This window comes from Biomphalaria glabrata, chromosome 15 (genome assembly GCF_947242115.1).
Source record: "Biomphalaria glabrata chromosome 15, xgBioGlab47.1, whole genome shotgun sequence".
Lineage (NCBI taxonomy): Eukaryota > Metazoa > Mollusca > Gastropoda > Planorbidae > Biomphalaria > Biomphalaria glabrata.
In genome coordinates this window covers 28,340,595-28,359,877 of record NC_074725.1, presented here as the reverse complement: position 1 = coordinate 28,359,877, position 19,283 = coordinate 28,340,595, and the positions used below count along the sequence as shown (strand labels likewise).

The 19,283-nt window shown below is 38.4% G+C and overlaps 1 protein-coding gene across 2 annotated transcripts in view; it reads right to left on the bottom strand.

Moving 5' to 3' along the window:
* The window catches only part of LOC106051365 (matrix metalloproteinase-24-like), a 100,143-nt gene that overhangs the window by 13,739 nt on the left and 67,121 nt on the right, over window positions 1-19,283 (bottom strand). For both annotated transcript variants that reach the window (XM_056011931.1, XM_056011932.1), the window contains exon 9: window positions 18,486-18,622. In XM_056011931.1, coding sequence (XP_055867906.1) covers window positions 18,486-18,622 — 137 coding nt within the window. The remainder of the gene's footprint in view (window positions 1-18,485; window positions 18,623-19,283) is intronic.

Genomic DNA, 19,283 nt, shown 5'->3' with positions numbered 1-19,283 from the left:
GTCACAGTATCGATACGTGACACTGAGTACGTTCTTTCAGTTGGTTTCATGTCCATCCTGCCATCTTTGATTCTTGGTGTATAGAGATAGTGGTATCCAAAACTTAGCCAGGAAGTCGGCATTCCAAAGGCAACATCCGTTAGGAAATGTAAGCGTAATGAATATCTTTTTTTTTTTAACAAGGAGAAACAGCTTTTAATTAAATATATTTAGCCAAAATCTATAAATGAAAACAATGTAGTTTCAAGCGGATGTACAGGCCTGAGTTTCACTTGACTCTTGCAGTTCACTCTACATCCAGCCCATGCCCACAGTAGCATACAAGAAGGAGAATGGCCAGAAGGAACATATTGTCTGTATTTCTCTAAACTATCAGACAGTGCACCTTACAAGATTTTGGTTTGCTCCATTCATTAACTAGTTTCTCCTTCACCAACCCAAACCACTTCATAGTGCTCTTTTCTTACAGTCCATGTTTCATTGGGGAGGTGGAACTTTTTTGTTTAAAACCTGTAGACCTATCTGAAAGTATGATGTTACACTACATTGACTACTAGTATGTCTAAGTATTCTGATGTAGATATTTAAAGTTCATGAAACTGTAGATGTGATTCAAACCACTTAATACTTAAGATCAATTCATCCTTTGGACACAGGGATAATCAACAACTGATTGAATCAGCAGAACTAAGATATAAGTGACGACTATCTTTATTAAGAAAGGATAACCAGTGTTTAGTAACGAAAAAGGCTGCGTACCATGACGCTAAATACGTAAAATTGTGCTTTCTAGAAGAGGTAGAGGAGATCTCCCATTAAAGGAAGAACGTAGTTGAAGCTCTCATCTTATCTCACATGAGAACACCAAATCTATACTATAAAGTAAAATGGTTGGCGTATGTATGTATGTGACAACTAGACATCAAAACCGCTTAACCAATCTTGATCAAACTTGGCAGAAATGTTCTTTGGGTAGGCCTATACTAACTTAGACCGTAGTGTATGTATTGTAGCCCTAAAACAAACCTAAGACCCTAAAAAAATAAAAATAAAGTTGACCGACTGTATTAAAGCTATAGTATTTATGGATCTAGGCCATGTTTACAATGTTGACATGAGAAATGATCGAAAGGATTTAGATCTAGATCTAATTTTAAGAAATACACTTTGCGCAGATATTTTTTTTTACTTTGACACATGAAAATACAAAAGAAGGTCCATTGATTTCATTATATAATAAAATTAACCTACAAATTTGTGTTTCAAAACCATTTTTTACATTAATTAGTTCCTTATATTTGTGACTACAGATTTCCTGACGAACATTCTTTCATTTGACAATACCGTAATGTTTCTTTCCATCCCTAGATCTAAAACTCTAATTCATCTCTAGGATGATAAAACTTCTCTTCGCACAGATAGTTGTATACTTTAACACATGAACATACTATTTATAGTCCATTCATTTCATATTTTGATCAAATTAACATTCAAATTTGGTTTTCTAAAGCATTTTTAAGAGACTACATTCGTTTACGAAAGCTGCGAAACCGAGTTGAGATAGGCCTAGATCATAGACATATATATATATAGACTGGACGATAAAGAACAAATTATTATCGGAAATATTTGGGAAAAGATAAGTGTGTAGATCCACATCACAAACCTATATATATTTGCCTATGTCTATGATTATGAAACAAAGACAAAATATTGGGAATATGGCAGTTTTGCACTTTTCAAAACTAAAGATCAAAGGTATATATTGGCTGAAATGTTAGCCCTAGAATTTATAGCTCAATCGCCGCCATTTTTTTTTCACATAGATATAGTACATAAAAGATATTGACTCCCCCCAAATAAAAATAACTTCCTACTTCCAGTCTATATTTATTTATGTCTATGGCCTAGATCTATATTCATTCATGAATCGCGTACTAAAAATTATTTCGTTTAATTGTTTACTTTATAATCCCATTCATTTAACAAAGCTATCGCTCTTTTCGTTTTTAAAAGATATGAATGTATCGGCTTTGGGTAAACCCATTTTCGTAGCAAAAGAGAAAAAACTTGAAAGGATCATTAGCTAAGTTTAACATACATCTAAATCCAATCCACTACATTAGTAAACACAAACTTAGACCCGCAGGCCGCGGGTAATGCCAGGCTAGTTATAAATAAAGGACAAGTTAATTTTGCACATAATGTTTGCGGATATAATCTTCTTCATAGACAAATTGCAACATTCAGCGGAGATTGAGGATCAGAAGCCAGATGTCTTTCTCCAACACTAGAAGAATTTATGTTCTACGGTTCTGACCGGTAGTTTCAATAAAGATTTGTGGGATTTTTTATTACTTGAAAATGTTTTTTTTCGACACCAGATATCCAATGCATGACGAATTTTTGAGAAAAATGCAAATAATTCTATGCTGTGTTATCAATACAAACATACCAAATCTCCAAAAAAGCAAGCGCTATGATTTAAATATGAGTGTAAAAGTTACAAGTATTTTTGTGTGGAAATGAATAAACGTGTTCGGACGCATCTCGTCATATATATATATTACATTACATGACAAACTTTGTTTACAGATTGTGATATCTGCACACAAATCAAATCACACCTCACCCCGAGGGTTAGTGTCGGCGTGGAGAGGGGCGGTACATGAAATCGCCCCTGACCCCACCTTACAGAATCGGCCAACATACTCGAGGGGGGCACGAATTAATTTTTAAAAATATTTTAAAATATCACTAATTTTGCTTAAAATTTAATTTCTGCACAAACCTTCTCCCCCCCCCCCACACACACACACACATGCACCGGATGGGTAATGGTCGGGGGGGGGGGGAAGCGCAATCGTCCACCATCAACCTTACAAGTTTGGGGGGGGGGGGAGGACATAATATAAAATCTGGTTAATATATAAATAGCATATATTCTTAAAAGTTAATAATTTTGTACACAAATTGGCACACTTCAGTGACATAAGCTTCTAGAATCTAGATGAAGTCAGACTACAGAGATTCGGAATCAGATTCAACACCAAGCACAAACGTTGTCACTGACACTGAACTGTATCGTCATAGCCATCGGTTTATCAGGTACTTTTAAACAGTGCAAGTCAAATTACACCGTAAGCTGGCCAAACAATACAAACACACCGGTAGCACTTTCGCCACACGCACGTCTAGTTTGTATAAACAATACAAACACGCCGGTAGCACTTTCGCCCCGCGCACGTCCAGTTTGTATAAACATTACAAACACGCCGGTAGCACTTTCCCCCCGCGCACGTCTAGTTTGTATAAACAATACAAACACACCGGTAGCACTTTCCCCCCGCGCACGTCTAGTTTGTATAAACAATACAAACACACCGGTAGCACTTTCGCCCCGCGCACGTCTAGTTTGTATAAACAATACAAACACACCGGTAGCACTTTCGCCACACGCACGTCTAGTTTGTATAAACAATACAAACACGCCGGTAGCACTTTCGCCCCGCGCACGTCTAGATTGTATGTCAGGATTGTGATTGTTCATAGTGTGTACTCTTTACTTCTGATATTCATGTTGAAAATATTGAAACCTGCTTTTTTTTTTTTTAGCTATATTGTATACTAAACAAATGACCTGTGAGTGGACTTTTCGGGGGGGGGGGGGCAGCAGAGGCGGGCAATCTTGTTTTATTATTATTATTATTATTATTTACACAGGTGTGACTACTTTTTTTTTAACTTAATAGGTCTACACTTACAATAATTTTCTACCCGGCCGTTTCATGGACGACCCCTTTTTACGAGTCCACGCAGATGTGCCAGCGTTTCTTTTTAATGTCTTGAATCTAAGAGCTATTTTATTTTTCCTAAGCCGCCTGCCACTGAAGCAGGAATTCTGTTTCCCCTCAAACGTCCGCAATGAACTCTCAGCGCCTTCAAGACGTAGCTACTATTTCATCAAGTCTGCTTAAGTTGTGTATTCTTCAGGTCGATTGGGAATCGCAGCGTTTTTTTCAAAAAGAGTGAGGCGACCTTTAGCTGGATGCAACTTTGCGGCAAAGGGAAACCTTGTAGATCTTGTAAGACCAGATTATGCAAAAAAAAATATTTTATCGTTTGTGACTATAAAGGTTCCCCTTTTCAGATCATGCAGTCTATATGGCAGATGATGTGAAGGTCATCTGTTTTATGGCCTACGGTTAACGAGGGTGTCGTGTGGCCAGTACAACGACCAACCGCCTTTTCTTGTCCCTAACTAATATCAGGTACCCCATTAGCGATGGGTGGACTCAAAGGCGCCTTAAAGATTCCGAAATTTATTATCCCAGTTTTCACCAGGATTTGAACCGGGACTTATCGGTTCGAAAGCAGGCGCTTTCGCTTTACCACTCTCCCACCGCGACTTCGTTGTGACAAGAGGGATGAGGTTAAGGTTAAAGTTCATGTTTGATTATTATTCATGCAAGTGAGACATTATCACTAATGTTTTAAAAAAAAGGAAAGGTACCGATGATGAAAAGCTCATTTGTTTCGATGGCCGACGGTTAAAGGGGGTTTCATGTGGTCAGCACAATGACCAACCGACTTTACTACCCCAACGTATTTCATGTATGAATATTAGAGTTGTCTGGATTCAGGCAGATGTTGTTACGGTCATCTGTTCATTGGCTTGTTTGTTTTGTTTTGTTTGTTTTACATGTTTCGGATGTTCCTTCAGAGTTGAAGATAATTACTTCCTAGTCCAAACCTCCCGCAGGACGACGGGGAATGGGAACATCGATAAATCTGAACGACAGTCCAGCGTGCAAACCGCACGACAAGGCAGCCATCGGTTATAAACCAGGGTGTCGTGTGGTCAGCATAACGACCAACCGCCTTTACGTTCTTCAACTAAAGTTCGGTACCCATTACAGTTGGGTGGACTCAGGGGCGCCCTTAAAAATCGTGAAATGCAAAATCCCAGTCTTCACCGCACCCACGACCCTAGTTTCGGAAGCCAACCGCTGAACCACTCAGCTACCGAGCTTCAAGTGGGTCCTTAAAAACCTGAAGTGCCAAATCCCAGTCTTCACGGGGATTCGGCTTTACTCCTCAACCATCAGGCTCCCTTATTTCTACATGTTTAATTTAATTATTCCATTAATTGACCTACTTCCATACAAAGACCATACAAAAGCCTATATTGTTTTCGCGCAAGACGTCTGCAACTAGATCGATTCAAAACGTTCTGCAAGGAAAAAAAAAAGATTCTTACGTCAGAACGGTCCAACTTGACCCGATTGACGTCACATCGTTCTTCTAACGTCTTTTTCGATCCCTCAACGCGATGTCTGGTTGACCACAAGGGTGACCTTTCAACGATGGAGCTCATTTGAAACCTACATGTGATGACAGCATCTAAGGTCTCTCACACTTCAGCATCTATGTGTCCCACCCTTTCTAAAATGAAGGTACTTTTAAATCGTAGGAGAAATAGCAATTAGTAGACGCCTGGCAGTTTATCTTCGTATCAAATCTCCTTTATTTTCGCTACTTAAGTTAAGCCTATTTGTTTTCAGATAAGTTTGATGTTCAAGAGTAAAAGTCTAATGCACAGACCTATATATATATATATATTGTTATGTATTAATCACAGATCTATATATTCACGCAAATTCAAGGAATAAAGCCATTTCCTGTTAGTTTCCATTAAGATTATGGTTGGAAAATCCCAGATCGAAATAATTGACGTCTATTGATTTTAGTCTTCTTATGTACATTTAAATAGATTGATTACCTAGATCTGTCTAGATTATGTATCTAAAAATTGCCAAATAATAATTATGAGACGAGAGTGCTCTTTTTTCGATGTTCAATTACTAGATCTAGATCTATATTACATAGGTTAGGGTTGAAAAAAAAAACTTACATTATTTTAACTACTTTTCAAAACAACGCCTTGTTTCAACTTTGAAAAAAAAAAATCACGACATTTTTTTGTAGTGTTAAAATATCTCCATGTCCAGTCTAGATATAATATATATAGGTCTGTGGTCTAATGCCTCCTTCGTATTGAAATTATTTTTATGCTACAGATGGAAGACATTTCAAAATTTAAATCTGCACTGATACAAAATCACAAATACTTTCATATCCCTTTACTTAGAAACACTTCCTTTACTTTGTTTACCAGATACACACACAAAAAAAAAAATGAAGTTTTTTTCTCACATGGATGAAAATCTCCTATCGGAAATGTAATTACATTTGTTTACTTTTTATTTTAATAATCTAATCAGTTTATTCCTGATATTTAAAAAAAAACTTATTTAGTTAGATATGCAAAACTGTCAAAGTTATCATTTAACTTGAACTTTATGCTTAAGAAACCAAAGAACTATGCTTCGTGAATAGGTAGGGAGATAAGTTTTGAAATTAAAAATAGGGATCACCGCTAATGTAAGATTCAATAAAAATTTACTTTTACACCCAGTCATGACAGACATCACAATCTTATCATTAAATATACGTAGTCTTAGAAACAAGCAAAAATACATTGTACACCTATCCAGAAAATACAGGCCAGACTTCATTTTCATTCAAGAAACAAATATAGACACACATTATAAATCACGCAAATACACATCCGACATAGGGCTGAAAGAGGGCTGGTTTAGCCTAGGTAACGAGTGTAGAGGGGTAGCTATTTTTCTAGTCTCAGATAGGTTTAAAGTAGTGCATGCATTTAATGACACCAGGGGAAGAATAGTAATCATTAGAGTAGAATCAGGAAATCAAACATTTACACTTGCAAACATCTACGCACCAGCAAAGAGCGCGGAAAAACAGGATTTTTATGAAAATATAATCGATATACTAAACAATAATTATAGAGAGGATACGCTTATCATAGGGGGGGATTTCAATTACATAACTTCTGCATTAGATAAACAGACTACTTTGGCAGTGGGTCCTCCCTCTCGTAAAACCTTTCCGAATCTTAATTTCTTAGAGGAGATAGAGAGGAATTTTAATTTAGTTGATGCTTACAGGACACTAGAACCTATGGGTCGTGACACCACCATGGTGCATAGGTCATACCCCGTCTCGACGCGCTTAGATAGAGTGTATGCTCCTAATCATTTCTATATAAGTCGGGTGTCACATCTGGAAGAAACACTAGAATACACAGACCACAAAGCGGTGTTAGTTACTTTGGACATAAAAAACAAAGAAATTAAAAGAAAGTCATCCCACTGGAAATTTAACAATTCTCTGTTGGAAATTCCCCTTTTCGTGGAGTTAGTTTCTACTAATCTAAATTCTTACTTACAAGATATACAAGATCCACATTTCGATTTAACACAGACATGGCCTCTCCTAAAAAGTTCTATCAAGCAGCAAAGCCAGTTAATATCTACATTAGCTCAGGGACGTAGGAGGCAAGAATATGAACAACTCAAATACACATTATTACACACGGATGATGAAATCGTTAAAACAGAAACTCTTTTAAAACTAGAGGAATTAAACAAGTATACTTATAGGGGTGCTGAGATTAGGTGTAAAAATTACTTAAGTAATGAAGGTCCTAGTAAACTATTCCTATCGTTTGAACAGAATGTACAATCAAGTAAAATAATAAGCAACATCATAGATAGTGAGGGGAATAAAGTAGATGATTATGAAGATATTAAGAATATTTTTACAAAACACTTCACTACTATATACAGTGAAGAGCCAGTATATACTGATGCTCAAGATAATTTTCTAAAATTTTGCAACCAGCTGGACAAGACAGATGAAGATCTTTTAGGGAGTGCATTTACGCTAGACGAACTCAGGACTGCCCTGGACTCGACTAAGAACAATAAATCACCCGGTCCAGATGGCTTAACATTTGAACTCTATAAAACCTTCTTCCCCCTGCTTGGTCCTCTCTTACTGCGACTATATAGCGACGCCATTAAACTGGGACATTTTCCTCCAAATTTTAACGAAGCATACATCACACTTTTACCTAAGAAATCTGAAAATAACACTTCACCTAGCGACTATAGGCCCATTTCACTTCTCAACACGGACTATAAACTTCTCACAAAAATGATTTTCCTAAGAATGAAACCACTCATAAACCAACTTATCGGACATGACCAGTACTGTTGTATCCCGGACAGAAACATTGACGGCATGACGCATTTTTTACGGGATTTTATCATGTACAGTAAGGATAAAAACCTCAATGTGTCTCTTTTATCTGTAGATCAAGAAAAAGCCTTTGACCGAGTAAGCCATAGCTTCCTGTTCAAGGTGCTTGAGAAATGTAAAATAAGTTCCCTGTTAATCAGATATATAAAGCTTGTCTATACCAATGCAACAAGTAGATTGATAATTAATCATTCTCTCAGTAGGAGTATCCTCATACAAAGGTCTGTCAGACAGGGCTGTCCCTTATCCCCCTTCTTGTATATCCTTTGCTTGGAACCCTTCTTGGAATCTGTAAGATCTGACCCATCCATTATTGGGATAAATATACCGGGTCGTTCCTTCTCAACCATCAAAGTCAAAGCCTATGCGGATGATACAACCTTTTTTCCATCTTCAGAGCAAGATATTGAGAATATACTAAAGAAGTTTACACTTTTCGGAGAAGCTAGTGGTTCAAAAATAAATATAAATAAATCCTCTGTAATGGGACTAGGGAAATGGAAATTCAAAGAGAATTGCGCTTTCAGAATTGTTGATAAAATCAAGATTTGTGGTATTGTCTATACCTGTAATCCTTTGTTCTATTGTAAAGACCAGTGGGAGAATATTTTTGTCAAAGCCTCAAACTTAATTAAACGTTATCAGCACACAGGTTCTACAATATTTGGTAGAGCTGTATTGATAAATAGTTTGGTCATTCCAAAGATTGTCTATTTAGCTAACATTACAGAGCCACCTCCTAAATTCATAAACAAGCTGAACAAGTTAATTAGAAGCTTTATATTTAAAAACACTATTAGGAGCATTAAGCACACTACACTCATTCAAAACAAAGAGGATGGGGGAATAAACTTGCAAGATGTTAAAACAAAAATACAGTCACTAAGGCTAAAATTTGTAGGTCAAGTAGTTAGAAACCCAACAAACTTTCCCTTGACAATTTACTATTATGGTTTAAGATTAAGTAGTCTTCTTCCAATACACAATGATACTCCTCACTATTTTGGTACAGTCACTCATCCATTTTACAGATCTATTTCAAGAGTTTTACCTGGTAATGAACATTTAATACACAACAAAACCAAAGAATCATACATAACACTTAAAAAGCTGTTACAGGAAAGCCTAGTGAATAGGATTAAGTGGGGGAGAGTTCTTGGGGTGACAGAATTCAAGGACACATTCATAAACCTACACAGTAAACATATCCCACCAAAAGCTAGAGAGATTAGCTATAGACTTATCTTTGGGATGACCCCTATGGTTAGAAGACGGGCAAATGACCGTGAATGTATATTATGCCACCTTGAAAATGCTGATAACGAAAAACACATGTATTTGGAATGTCCATTATTCCTTCAAGTTAGAAGTACTGTAATGGACCTATTGGAAGCAAACTGTGGCAATTATGTAAATGTTAACTTGTCTATTATTTTAAACAAGCTGCCAAAACTAAAAAATAAAATGATACATAACTTTAACTTGATTATTGTTTCCGAATACAGGAATCTTGTTTGGGCTACCTGGCTCAAATGTCTACATAATAATAAGGTGTTTGATCCTAATCACTTGGAATTAACGTTTAGAAAAATAATGGACTTTAGGGTAGAGAATTATCTAGTTTGATTTTCATATACCTGTATAATGCTCATGTAGTTTTTCAGAAATAGGGTGTTGGGGGTCAGGGATATCTGATATTGTGTTGATTGTTCTGGAGTAGAGTATACTTGTATCATTTTTCTGTCTTTAGGGGGTTCATTGGTTAGGTAGTATGTCTTTGATATTAAATAATATTTCTATTACTGTTATTATATTTTTAGGTTAATCACTTTTCAATTGTTTATGATTTAATACTTGTGAATTATGGTAACTTACAAATAAAAACATATTTAAAAAAAAAAAAAAAAAAAAAAAAAAAAAAAAGCCCACAAAAGAGGCAAGATGGCCCATAAAAGAGGCATATAAAGCCCAAAAAAGAGGCAAAGAAAAGAGGCATAAAGCCCAAGGATTCCTATGATGATAAAGCTAAAACTGAATAGCGTAAATTCTGAGGTTTCCTTTAAAAAAAAAAAAAAAAAAAAAAAAAAAAAAATTTGTCTTACAATTTGTGCATTACACCAAGCAAAACATTATAACTAAAAAAAAAATAACAAAATGTACATTCACACTAGAATCACTCATAATTTACATGTGACAAAGTTTATATCAGATATATTTAATGATTTGATTGCCAGGGGAACAAAAGAGTGTTTGTGTCTGTTTGTCTGCTATCGGTGTCTTGTGATGGTAAAATCACAAAATCCTGACCCAAATGGTGATTTTTTTATTTCTAGAATCCTATTAGCTTTTTTATGGATGTTTGTCTCAAATGTTGTTTTTTTTTGCAATGATTTTACCAGCAGCATTTAGGATTCTGCTAAGTTTATTTTTATTTTTAAAGTTCAGATTGCCATACTGGGCAGTGATATTAAAACTTACAATATTGCCGTTGTGAGCGTGATAAAACATAGCCAAGGCCTTTTCGCAAACATTAAACGAGGACAGTTTTCTCAGTAATCGTAATCTTTGCTGCCCTATTTTGCTGATATAAACTGTATTTGCAGTACAATTTAGTTTATTGTCTAGTATAGTACCAAGGTATTTAAAAGTTTGCACTATTTCAAAGTCTCTCCAGCTACAGAAACACTATCATTTTCCTTCTTTTCCCTAAGAAAATCGATTATCATTTCTTTTTTTTTTTTACATTTAATAATAAAAAATTATCTTTAAAGTAAAAAAAAAAAAAAAAAAAAAAAAGATTCAATAAAAATACTTGTGTGAGTGTGTGTGTATATATATATTTATACAATATACGTTTAAAAAAAAGATAAGATAAAGAAGTGGTTTAATGGAGCCAAAAGTACAAGGGGAGAAACCCTAAGCCACGGAGACAAAGGGGAAAAAATGTGACTACGATGTTAAAATGTTGAAATATCATTGAATGCACTACGTTCACTATTTGATTGCTCTATTCAATTATCTATTGTTAACATATTCACTGTATATATTCTAAGTACTTAACATTTTAAAAAATATTCACTTTGTGCTATTCTATTTCTAAAAAAAAAGTCGTACGATGAATAACCTGTACAATGCAACGTATAACGATAAAATGCTATGACAACCTTTATGTCATTATTTCCATTTCCACTCTAGATTACACAGAGGCCAATAGTCACAAAAAAAAAAGAAAAAAAAAAAGGGGCATAGCGGCGCATAGCCCCCAAAAAAGAGGAGAAAAAAAAAGGGGCAAAAGCCCAAGGATTCCTAGGATGTAAATAGCTGGACAACGGACGTCAAAAGCTTAAGAAAAAACTGAGGTGTCCTAAAAAAAAAAGTAGTTAACCGCAAGGATCTTACGAAAGTGCAGTAAGTCGTCATTACATGAGATCTGACACATTTGTACAAATACTCCTTCTTCCCTAGTGCTATTAGAGCATGGAATGGGTTGCCTGAGCTAGCCAGGAAAACCAGTGACTTGGCAGAATTTAGGTCATTGGTTTTGGTTAATATGCATGACTAAATTCATAACGCGTAAAACGTTATCATCTTTTTTGAAGTAACGTCTGTATTATTATAAGATTAAATAAGATAAGAAAACTGGTCGAGCTTACTATGTTTGCAGCTTGCAAAAAGCTAAAATGGAGCGATTACTTATTGACTTCTTAAGACGTACGCATTTAACTTGTCAGAGAGAGAGAGGGGGGAGAGGGATAGGGAGAGAGAGAGAGGGAGAGAGAGGGGGGAGAGAGGGAGAGAGAGAGGGGGGAGAGATAGAGAGGGAGAGAGAGAGGGTGAGAGAGGGAGAGGGAAGAGAGAGAGAGGGAGAGAGAGATGGAGAGAGAGAGGGAGGGAGAGAGAGAGGGAGGTCGAGAGAGGAAGAGAGAGCGAGGGGGGGGGAGAGATAGAGAGGGAGAGAGAGAGGGTGAGAGAGGGAGAGGGAAGAGAGAGAGAGGGAGAGAGAGATGAAGAGAGAGAGGGAGGGAGAGAGAGAGGGAGGGAGAGAAAGAGGGAGGGAGAGAGAGGAAGAGAGAGAGAGGGGGGAGAGAGATAGAGAGGGAGAGAGAGAGAAAGGGATAGGGGAGAGAGAGAGAGAGAGGGAGAGAGAGAGAAATATTTAGTCTTAAAATGCTCCTGATGTAAAACATATGCTTATAATAAAACATCGTATCTTACATAAGTCAACCTCTAAGCCTCGTTTTGAACATTAACGCGGGAACTTCTAAGCAGACGTCAACTTTCTTACCATTTTTTTTTTCAAGATTAACCGCCATTAGCTTTTCAAGTTAAAGCACTAATACAGCTAATTATCATTAACGCAACACTTTTTTTTTTAAAGAAAAGGGTAAAGAAAAAAAAAAGCTTAAAAAGAAATCAGGTTTTACGCGTTAGCCAAGTGGAACCGGAAGTTGTTAACACACGGCGTTAGAGTTAATGCTCAGTGAGACGTCCATTTTTGTTTTGTGCATTGGGGTCAAGGTTGACTGAAAAAAACATGGAGGCCTATGGCTTATTCGAAAAGGCACAGAACGTAAAATAATTTAGGAAAGTTTAGCGATATTTAAACGCTACTTGGTGTTTGGAGAGCAAAGGCGTACCCAGCACCCCCTTTTTACTTCTAAAATTGGGGGGGGGGGGGGGGAAATGATGCTAAAAAAGGCCTGAATCGCAATACTTTTGAAGTAATGCTCTTGATAATCCGTTTCTCAGCGCTGATAATATTTATTTCTGCCTTTTAGATGCATTTTAACAAAGCTTATATTAGCTCTACCTGTCGGACATGATTCTTTTACTATTTTTTTCCCCATTTTCCGTTATCGGATCAAGTTGAAACTTTACACAATTATTCATTGTCGACGACAACACATAAAACAATAAAAATAAAGCCAATTCGTTAATAATAAGTGGTAATTAATTAAAAAAAAAAATAAAACAAGAGAAATAAATCATGCAATATTGAGAGAGATAGAAGTAATTTAATTGTTCTTTACTTTATATAGTCTTTGTTGTTGTTGTTTTTTGGTAAGTTTTTTATTACGCTTATTATTATTTGCCAACTATTTATTTTGAAACCGTAAACCATATCCTTTTTTTAATGCCCCTCCCATATCCACCTTAGGCAGACCCTACTTCCACTCCAGCCCAACAAAACCAACACCCTGTACGGCAGTGCTGAACAACTGAAGAGAACAGCACACGTTTTTTCCTTGGCATAGTTTGCAAAAGAGCTGACAGCTCAGCAGCAATAAAGCTGGCTAGAAGAAGAAGAAGAGGGAAACACAAATTGAGCCTAATATATAAGCCAGTGTTTCCCCAAGTTTCCTTAACGAATCACTTTGCACATTCTGAGTATTTAGTGGAACACTTTGCTTATTTTTTTTTTACAGAGATTAATTCACGTGGTGGCCTACTAATTAATTATTCCAGTAGTTCGTGGAACACCTAGTCAGGCCTCTCGCAACACTAGTGCTCACAGTTTGGAAAACACTGCTATAGGCTATAAATTATTATTTATTCCCATTATAATCCCACCATAATAAGCCATCGTTTCCATAGCATTGCGCCTACTTTCATACAACTTTCCTTCCTGTAACAAACTCACCTTCTAACAAGTCCACCTTCTAGCAAGTCCACCTTCTAACAAGTCCACCTTCTAACAAGTCCACCTTCTAACAAGCCCACCTTCTAACAAGTCCACCTTCTAACAAGCCCACCTTCTAACAAGTCCACCTTCTAGCAAGCCCACCTTCTAGCAAGTCCACCTTCTAACAAGCCCACCTTCTAGCAAGTCCACCTTCTAACAAGTCCACCTTCTAACAAGTCCACCTTCTAACAAGTCCACCTTCTAACAAGTCCACCTTCTAACAAGTCCACCTTCTAACAAGTCCACCTTCTAACAAGTCCACCTTCTAACAAGTCCACCTTCTAACAAGTCCACCTTCTAACAAGTCCACCTTCTAACAAGTCCACCTTCTAACAAGTCCACCTTCTAACAAGTCCACCTTCTAATAAGTCCACCTTCTAACAAGTCTACCTTCTAACAAGCCCACCTTCTAACAAGCCCACCTTCTAACAAACTCACCTTCTAACAAGTCCACCTTCTAACAAGTCCACCTTCTAACAAGTCCACCTTCTAACAAACTCACCTTCTAACAAGCCCACCTTCTAACAAGCCCACCTTCTAACAAGTCCACCTTCTAACAAGTCCACCTTCTAACAAACTCACCTTCTAACAAGTCCACCTTCTAACAAGTCCACCTTCTAACAAGTCCACCTTCTAACAAACTCACCTTCTAACAAACTCACCTTCTAACAAACTCACCTTCTAACAAGTCCACCTTCTAACAAACTCACCTTCTAACAAGTCCACCTTCTAACAAGCCCACCTTCTAACAAGTCCACCTTCTAACAAGCCCACCTTCTAACAAGTCCACCTTCTAACAAGTCCACCTTCTAACAAGTCCACCTTCTAACAAACTCACCTTCTAACAAACTCACCTTCTAACAAGCCCACCTTCTAACAAGTCCACCTTCTAACAAGTCCACCTTCTAACAAGTCCACCTTCTAACAAACTCACCTTCTAACAAACTCACCTTCTAACAAGCCCACCTTCTAACAAGTCCACCTTCTAACAAACTCACCTTCTAACAAGTCCACCTTCTAACAAGCTCACCTTCTAACAAGTCCACCTTCTAACAAGCCCACCTTCTAACAAGCCCACCTTCTAACAAGTCCACCTTCTAACAAGTCCACCTTCTAACAAGTCCACCTTCTAGCAAGTCCACCTTCTAACAAGTCCACCTTCTAACAAGTCCACCTTCTAACAAGTCCACCTTCTAACAAGCCCACCTTCTAACAAGTCCACCTTCTAACAAGTCCACCTTCTAACAAGTCCACCTTCTAACAAGCCCACCTTCTAACAAGCCCACCTTCTAACAAGTCCACCTTCTAACAAGTCCACCTTCTAACAAGTCCACCTTCTAACAAGCCCACCTTCTAGCAAGTCCACCTTCTAACAAGTCCACCTTCTAACAAGTCCACCTTCTAACAAGTCCACCTTCTAACAAGCTCACCTTCTAACAAGTCCACCTTCTAACAAGTCCACCTTCTAACAAGTCCACCTTCTAACAAGCCCACCTTCTAACAAGTCCACCTTCTAACAAGCTCACCTTCTAACAAGTCCACCTTCTAACAAGCCCACCTTCTAACAAGTCCACCTTCTAACAAGTCCACCTTCTAACAAGTCCACCTTCTAACAAGTCCACCTTCTAACAAGTCCACCTTCTAACAAGTCCACCTTCTAACAAGTCCACCTTCTAACAAGTCCACCTTCTAACAAGTCCACCTTCTAACAAGTCCACCTTCTAACAAGTCCACCTTCTAACAAGTCCACCTTCTAACAAGTCCACCTTCTAACAAGTCTACCTTCTAACAAGCCCACCTTCTAACAAGCCCACCTTCTAACAAACTCACCTTCTAACAAGTCCACCTTCTAACAAGTCCACCTTCTAACAAGTCCACCTTCTAACAAACTCACCTTCTAACAAGCCCACCTTCTAACAAGTCCACCTTCTAACAAGTCCACCTTCTAACAAACTCACCTTCTAACAAGTCCACCTTCTAACAAGTCCACCTTCTAACAAACTCACCTTCTAACAAACTCACCTTCTAACAAACTCACCTTCTAACAAGTCCACCTTCTAACAAACTCACCTTCTAACAAGTCCACCTTCTAACAAGCCCACCTTCTAACAAGTCCACCTTCTAACAAGCCCACCTTCTAACAAGTCCACCTTCTAACAAGTCCACCTTCTAACAAACTCACCTTCTAACAAACTCACCTTCTAACAAGCCCACCTTCTAACAAGTCCACCTTCTAACAAGTCCACCTTCTAACAAGTCCACCTTCTAACAAACTCACCTTCTAACAAACTCACCTTCTAACAAGCCCACCTTCTAACAAGTCCACCTTCTAACAAACTCACCTTCTAACAAGTCCACCTTCTAACAAGTCCACCTTCTAACAAGTCCACCTTCTAGCAAGTCCACCTTCTAACAAGTCCACCTTCTAACAAGTCCACCTTCTAACAAGTCCACCTTCTAACAAGCCCACCTTCTAACAAGTCCACCTTCTAACAAGTCCACCTTCTAACAAGCCCACCTTCTAACAAGCCCACCTTCTAACAAGTCCACCTTCTAACAAGTCCACCTTCTAACAAGTCCACCTTCTAACAAGCCCACCTTCTAGCAAGTCCACCTTCTAACAAGTCCACCTTCTAACAAGTCCACCTTCTAACAAGTCCACCTTCTAACAAGCTCACCTTCTAACAAGTCCACCTTCTAACAAGTCCACCTTCTAACAAGTCCACCTTCTAACAAGCCCACCTTCTAACAAGTCCACCTTCTAACAAGCTCACCTTCTAACAAGTCCACCTTCTAACAAGCCCACCTTCTAACAAGTCCACCTTCTAACAAGTCCACCTTCTAACAAGTCCACCTTCTAACAAACTCACCTTCTAACAAACTCACCTTCTAACAAGCCCACCTTCTAACAAGTCCACCTTCTAACAAACTCACCTTCTAACAAGTCCACCTTCTAACAAGCTCACCTTCTAACAAGTCCACCTTCTAACAAGCCCACCTTCTAACAAGCCCACCTTCTAACAAGTCCACCTTCTAACAAGTCCACCTTCTAACAAGTCCACCTTCTAGCAAGTCCACCTTCTAACAAGTCCACCTTCTAACAAGTCCACCTTCTAACAAGTCCACCTTCTAACAAGCCCACCTTCTAACAAGTCCACCTTCTAACAAGTCCACCTTCTAACAAGTCCACCTTCTAACAAGCCCACCTTCTAACAAGCCCACCTTCTAACAAGTCCACCTTCTAACAAGTCCACCTTCTAACAAGTCCACCTTCTAACAAGCCCACCTTCTAGCAAGTCCACCTTCTAACAAGTCCACCTTCTAGCAAGTCCACCTTCTAACAAGTCCACCTTCTAACAAGTCCACCTTCTAACAAGCCCACCTTCTAACAAGTCCACCTTCTAACAAACTCACCTTCTAACAAACTCACCTTCTAACAAGCCCACCTTCTAACAAGCCCACCTTCTAACAAACTCACCTTCTAACAAGCCCACCTTCTAACAAGTCCACCTTCTAACAAGTCCACCTTCTAACAAGTCCACCTTCTAACAAACTCACCTTCTAACAAGCCCACCTTCTAACAAGTCCACCTTCTAACAAACTCACCTTCTAACAAGTCCACCTTCTAACAAGCCCACCTTCTAACAAGTCCACCTTCTAACAAGTCCACCTTCTAGCAAGTCCACCTTCTAACAAGTCCACCTTCTAACAAGTCCACCTTCTAACAAGTCCACCTTCTAACAAGTCCACCTTCTAACAAGCCTACCTTCTAACAAGTCCACCTTCTAACAAGCCCACCTTCTAACAAGTCCACCTTCTAACAAGCCCACCTTCTAGCAAGTCCACCTTCTAGCAAGCCCACCTTCTAGCAAGTCCACCTTCTAACAAGCCCACCTTCTAACAAGTCCACCTTCTAACAAGTCCACCTTCTAACAAGTCCACCTTCTAACAAGTCCACCTTCTAACAAGTCCACCTTCTAACAAGCCCACCTTCTAGCAAGCCCACCTTCTAACAAGCCCACCTTCTAGCAAGCTCACCTCTCAATCAATCTCTTTTTCCTGGTACTGTTCCCTAAAGGAAGGTCTTTGTGAGCACTGAGGACCTTATGATATGGCCGTAGTACCTATTGGTACCTAGAACTTAACGATCAAGGAGCTAATTTCTGACCTAAGACGTAGGTTGCTTTACTAAGATATTTGTAATTCAAACAATCTATATTTACATATATTAATATGTCTTCATAAATATTGACTTTAAAAGATGTGCATAGTTCTTAGACACACACAAAAAAAAGAAATTCTAATAATTTTTTTTAGAAAGAAAGAAATATAAAAAAATACACTGGGGGAAAAAAGTAAAGGCGGTTGGTCTATAGAGCAGATAATGCAAAGGTCATCTATTTCTGTGGCCCAGCGTCTTCGAGGGTGTCATGTGGCCAGCACAACGACAAACTAATTAGAGCTTGGTGGACTCTGAGGCCCCCTAAAGATCCCGAAATTAAAAATTCCAGTTTTCCCCAGGATTCGAACCCGGGACTCTCCGGTTCGAAATCTAAGCACTTTACCACTCAGCCATCGCTCTCTGTTTCTCCAAAACCTAAGTACTCACCTTAAAAATATAAGTATATCCATTGTCCCAGTGCAGGGCGCTGTCTATCGGACCTTCCACGCCTTTCCAGTCCTGGGCAATGTCCCTCGGATAGCCATCGGCTATTCCGTAACTGCTTAAGCGATAATATTGTTTACCTATTAGACAAACCAACAGAAAACAAAAAATGAAAACATAATGTAATCAAGTTTTGTAAATAAAACACTTGGGATATTTTGTTACAAAAATATAGGCACCCTATCAAACCTTGCGAATTGGGAGCAGATTATGTAAAGGTCATCTGTTTCTATGACCGACAGATAACGAGAGGGTCATGTGGTCAGCACAAAGATCAACCGCTTTTACTTTCCCAATGTATGTCTGGTACCAAGTAGAGTCTTAGGGGAAACCTAAAAATGACGAAGTCTTAATTCCCAGTTTTCACCGCGATTCGAACTCGAGGCTTCCCGGTTCGGAAGCTTAGCGCTTTACCACTCAGCCACCTCACCCCGGTGAGGTCCATATTATCAAAATTATATTACGGTTCAACTTTCCAGGTTATATTGAAATAACCATTTGAGGCTTACGAAGATGCACCATAAAACTTGCCCCAGAAGAACCATTTGAGGCTAAGGGAGATGTACCATTAAACTTGCCCTACTCTATGTGAGGAATCGAGAGAAGCCCCAATCTGTCTGAAGCATGAGGTGAGCGCTCAACAAGTACGGATACCAACGGGCGTATAAGCTACCCTTTTAGATTATGCGATATATGGGAGCAGATGATGTAAAGGTTTCTATGTTGTAGGTTTCTATGGCC